This window comes from Protomyctophum parallelum (genome assembly GCF_964188405.1).
Source record: "Protomyctophum parallelum genome assembly, chromosome: 17".
NCBI classification, from domain to species: Eukaryota; Metazoa; Chordata; class Actinopteri; order Myctophiformes; family Myctophidae; genus Protomyctophum; species Protomyctophum parallelum.
The window spans coordinates 37,962,456-37,967,918 of record NC_139719.1 but is presented as its reverse complement, the minus strand read 5'-3'; the positions used below and the strand labels follow the sequence as shown (position 1 = coordinate 37,967,918).

At 44.5% G+C, this 5,463-nt stretch overlaps 1 protein-coding gene across 1 annotated transcript in view; it reads left to right on the top strand.

The window, feature by feature from the left end:
* Positions 1-347: 347 nt before the first annotated feature.
* Positions 348-5,463, top strand: part of LOC310874282 (hepatic leukemia factor-like) — a 22,054-nt gene continuing 16,938 nt past the window's right edge. Inside the window, exons 1-2 of the mRNA XM_083787020.1 lie at positions 348-707; positions 4,062-4,484. Coding sequence (XP_083643146.1) covers positions 590-707; positions 4,062-4,484 — 541 coding nt within the window. The 5' untranslated portion in view covers positions 348-589. The remainder of the gene's footprint in view (positions 708-4,061; positions 4,485-5,463) is intronic.

Genomic DNA, 5,463 nt, shown 5'->3' with positions numbered 1-5,463 from the left:
TGTGTTCAATCGAGTCTGACGTTTGCATAATTATTGAGTTTGAATAAAAGACACGTTCTGTACATTTTGAGGGGGGGGGGGGAGTGACAGACGCAAAACGGACAAGAGACAGAGAGGGGGGGGGGGGGGGGGGGGCTGAGGAGGAGGGAGGGGTGGGTTTATTTTTTTAGCCTGGCTCTCACGCTTTTGACGTCAGAAGACCTCAGTTGTCACACATGGACTCGGTGATCGCCTGCATCACACTACAGACTACAGAGACACTCAGACACACAGGAATACACCTTCAAGCTGTAAGGAGCTGGACTGGATCTTCTGCAAGAGAGAGAGAAGAGAGACAGAGACGGAACAATCGATCTGATTCTACACTTTTTTGTTTGTTTGACTGTTTAATATCTTTGACTTTTCTTCGGGTTTTTCTTTCTTCTTGTTTTTTTTAAGTCCTTTGGTGGAGAAAGAAAGGAGCAGGAGTTGTGTGCGGAAACAAACGAGGATTTTAATAGATTTTTTGTGTTTTGTGTGTTTTTGGACAACAAAAGCCAAAGAAAGAATTAAAGAAAGCAAGAAAGCAAAGCTATAAAAGACAGCAGTTATGGAGAGATTAATGTCCCGGCACCTGCCGGTCAATCCCAGTTTTCTCCCGCCGGCGACGCACGGAGTGCTCAAATCTCTCCTGGAGAACCCCATGAAGCTGCCCCTGCACCATGAAGGTAAACAACACAATACAATACACCCAACTTTTTCATGTCAAGGACCCCCAAATGGATACTAATGTCGAGCCCGCGGACCCCCAATTTGAAGACATAGGCTATACCATACAGGGACCCCCATAAGAGAAGACTTTTGTTTTACGGCTCTAGCAGTGATTCTCAACCCGTTTAATTTCAAGGACCCCCAGTTTGACATGCATTAGGCTACGGACCCCCATTTAAGGGCATTTCTATCTCTGGGTCCCCCGATTATATATATATATATATATATATATATATATATATATATATATATATATTTTTTTTATACAAAACATTCAACCAAACCACTTTATAGCCTATACCTTGTGGCCATTTGGATATAGCAGATACGCACAATGTGTCGCGATGCTACGCATTGTGAGCTTGTAGATCTGCTATTAAAAAAGAGACATTTGAAAACTACAAGTATAACATTTGAGTATACGTTTTCCACCACTGGGAAAAAAAAAATATATAGCCTAATAAACACACACCATGGGTAAATGACATACGTGGGCTATACTGTAAAATATATGAATAAACATTAAACTTTCCCTTCATGAATCAATCTATAAGTAAAGATAATGTATATAATACAATAATATGTATTCATGGTGATGTGATGACAGCCTATACTAGTATACTCCCATTCCATGTTCCCATGCAAAAAAAACAAAAACGTATAGGCTATCAATTATCCAACGATCCATTTAATGATCTATTGATAAATACAATCATTAGATCTGACCAAACATTTTGTTCCCAGCCCTGCTAATGCTATACAGTCTGTTTTGTTTCGGTCAGTCATCCAGTTAGCCTAAATTAGTATTAGTATTGGTATTGGTATTGGTATTATTGTTATCAGCAGCATCAGCATATAGCCTAGCTCTGGTCCATAGCTCTAATGCCTCAACGACAGCAAAGGGCATTAGGGCTATGGACCAGAGCATAGCCTATAGTACCATATCAGTATGGGTCAAATGGTGTACACATTAGAGTCTAATGATTAGACCTGACATACTACGTTGCTTTCAGAATTGGAGTTTGAGATGTTCTAACCGAGGCATGCATGGTTTTAAGAGGACTGTCAGTTCCTCCTGAGTCCTGACTGCATGTCAAAGGTTGGCTGTATTGTACTGTAATGGAGGCACGTCCTGCACTGATAAGTGTTTGTTCATCACACAGTGTCCATGTACAGTATGTTTACAAGCTGTACGTTGTTATCACTGAGTGGGGGCAATCCCCCGGCCGGGGCCCCATAGTGTAGGCTATCTTCTACATATTTCTGTTTATTCTTTCATGAAAGTGATTTTTGATTGATTGATTGAAATATTTATTAACAGTTTGCAGAATTTACAGTACATTTCAAGCACAAACTCAATACAAAGACTGTTAACTGTGAGTGGACGACCCAATTAAGCATTACACTTGTTTACAACAGGGTCCACATTGTTCAATTCATCAAAACATTTAGAGACATACAAATAGACATTTCTATGTAGCTAAAGAACAGAACAGGAATTCATCATATAGGAAGCAAAAAGGGAAAAGATACATATACAGTGAGGGGAAAGGGGGGGATTGGCATTTAGTAATGCTGGTATATGATGTATGTATGTATGATGGTATATAATGCTGGTAATGCTGGTATACAGGATTCACCATACAATCAATAGGCTACACACCGTGGGTGTTTGTACACATTTCTACTCTTTTCTGCTAAGTTTATAATTATGCTGGGGTTTAAGATGCTTATTTGATTTATTATCTTTTATTTTAAGGCCAGAATAAACCCTAAAGACTTAGAAAAGTAGACCTGAAGCTTGTAGATCACCTGCAGTGTTTGGCTAATGTTCCCACCAGAATATGGATGCTGGAGTTCATGTGGTTAACAGAGAAAGGAAAAAAGGAGAAGAAGACGAAGAAGAAGAAGTAGAAGAAGGGGAAAAAATACATTTAACAGCTCAATAGAGAAGCAGGAATATTTTCATATTTTACCATGATATATTTGTCTTGTCAGAGGAGAGCCTGAGGTTGAAAGTAGCCTGTTAAGTAAAAAAGGTTGAGGTAAAAGGCTTTACTTTCAATAAATTAATTGAATAGATTTGAAAACACTGTCTCATGAGTACATATTTTCGATTGACTCTTAAATAGGCCCTAAGTGACAGTTGTTGTGTGTGGGGGTGGGGGGGAATTCCTCCAAGACACACACACGCACGCGCACACACACACACACACACACACACACACACACACACACACACACACACACACACACACACACACACACACACACACACACACACACACACACACACACACACACACACACACACACACTGTCTCTCACACACACACAAAAAGCTGCATTGTGCCAAGAAAACGATAGGTCTTGGTGTAGGATCAACCTGCAGTCCTTAGGGCTTTGAGTGTTCTTTTGTTAAGTCTTCTCTAGACGGATAAACAGCCATGTTTCACTGTTAACCACTTGAATCCCCAGCATTCCTATTCTCGGGAGGGAGGGGTGGGGGCAATAATCTCCAAGCTCACAATGAGTCTCAACGCATTGGCGAAGAAAACCTAAAGAAATAATAATAATAGAAACAACTAAAATGACACAGAGGTGTTCCCAGCTTGCAAGGTATAACAATGTATACTAGGTATAACAAATGGGGTTAAACATCTTCACGACCACGACAAATAGGTTTGGGAGCCTTTAACCTGGACCCGTAACCCTTATGGGTCCATTTGGTTATATTTGTAGTGTACACTCTCAGAGTGAAATTAAAACGTTTGAGAGCCACTGGTATTGCCATTTTATAACAGAAGACATCAAATGCACATAACCAGCTCTGACAATGTGATAAAAACCGGGTTCCAGAAAAACTTTTTGGGGAACTATTTTGGTTTCTTCAATCTTGTAACTGGGGTCTGAACCGGGGTGTATGTGTGTTTGTTGGCGGTAGTGGCTCAGGGGTAGAGAGCGGTAGAGAACGGCTGGATGGCAAAATGTGAGCTTCCCGGTTCGATCCCGGAGCTCCTCCAGAGTTAAGCCCAAACCACACCAAACGGTCGAGACGGTTTTTCCTTGCATGCTAATGCTAACATGCTAATGCTAACATGTGGACCCAAGGAGTTGCATGGTGACCCTTTGGTGTGTTCAGGGCTTTAGTGTCAAAGTGTCCTTGAGCAACACTCTGAACCCCTAATAGCACCCGATGTGCAGGTCGGTGCCTTGCATTGAACCGTTTCTTTTTATTGGTTTTCCTCCTGCCATGAAAACAGTATATAAATTGCAACCATTTTTGACCATGTCGGCGTGTCCAATTCCAGCGTTCCTCGGCAAACTGGACCAGGCGAACAAGGAGAAGAGCCTGGAGGACGAGGAGGAGCGCAACGCGCCGCTCTCGGCCTTCCTGGGCCCCACGCTGTGGGACAAGACGCTGCCCTACGACGGAGGCGACGACAGCTTCCAGCTGGAGTACATGGACCTGGAGGAGTTCCTGACGGAGAACGGCATCCCGTCCAACCACCTCCACCACCACCACCAGCACCACCACCAGCAGCAGCACCACGACCTGGTGCCGTCGCAAGTTCAGCAACAGACGCAGCAGCAGCAGCCGGCGGCCATATTGTCCCCGCCGCCGGCCTCGACTACGCCACCCCCACCCCCCTCCTCGGCCGTGATGGACCTCAGCAGCCACGGCGCCGACGCCACACCCGCCATGGGATCCCCCTGCAGTCCCGCCAGAGCAGGTAACCAAGCAACATTTGAACGCACGCACACACACACGCATGCACGCACCACACGCACGCACGCACGCACACACTGCGCAAGGACGCCACGCAAATGTGTGAAGCGTTCCTCACTTTTTTTTTTTACATGGTTTATTTATGTTTTCGGTGTCTTATAATCCTGTAAGGGATGGGGGTCTTTACGGCAAGACACGACAATATTAATTAATTCATTCAGTCAGTCAGTCAGTCAGGCAGTCACTCACTCACTCACTCACTCACTCACCCACCCATGCATGCAGGCAGCACACACACACACACACGCACACACATGCACACGTAGCACACGTATAGGCTACACACACACTAGCTCCGGCTTTGCACCTTTACTCACCTTAACGTTTGCATGTTGACCACCCTGTTAAATAAATAACGGTAGCACACACCAAGACTGCGCAGTTCAAAACGAATATCTTTTTTTGAACTGCAGTCTTGGTGTGTGCGACCCATCCATCTTCAACCGCTTATCCGTAGTTGGGTCGCGGGGGCAACAGCTCCACCAGAGAGCTCCAGACTTCCCTCTCCAGAGCAACATTAGTGACTTCCTCCTGGGGGATTCCGAGACGTTCCAAGGCCAGTGAGTCGATGTATTTCCTCCAACTGCGCCTTGGTCTGCCCCGGGGTCTCCTCCCAGTGGGACATGCGTCGAGGACCTCCCTAGGGTCGCATCTCTTCTCTCTTGTTCTTCCATGAGTGCTTTTTACCATTTCCCTATTAGCCAGCTTTACCTGTTTCCACCTCTCACGACGGGGACGTTAGGGTTGGATTTTGAGAGGTTTTGAGAGGTGTGTGCGACCCACTACCGTTATTTATTTGTTACTGTATGTTTTGAACGGTTAACACGCCTAATGTCAGAGCGCGGTGGTCACATAAAAAATGAAGAATCTTTCAGCTTCATTGTAGAGTACGGATCATTGGGGTCGCAGCACAATTTACGGTA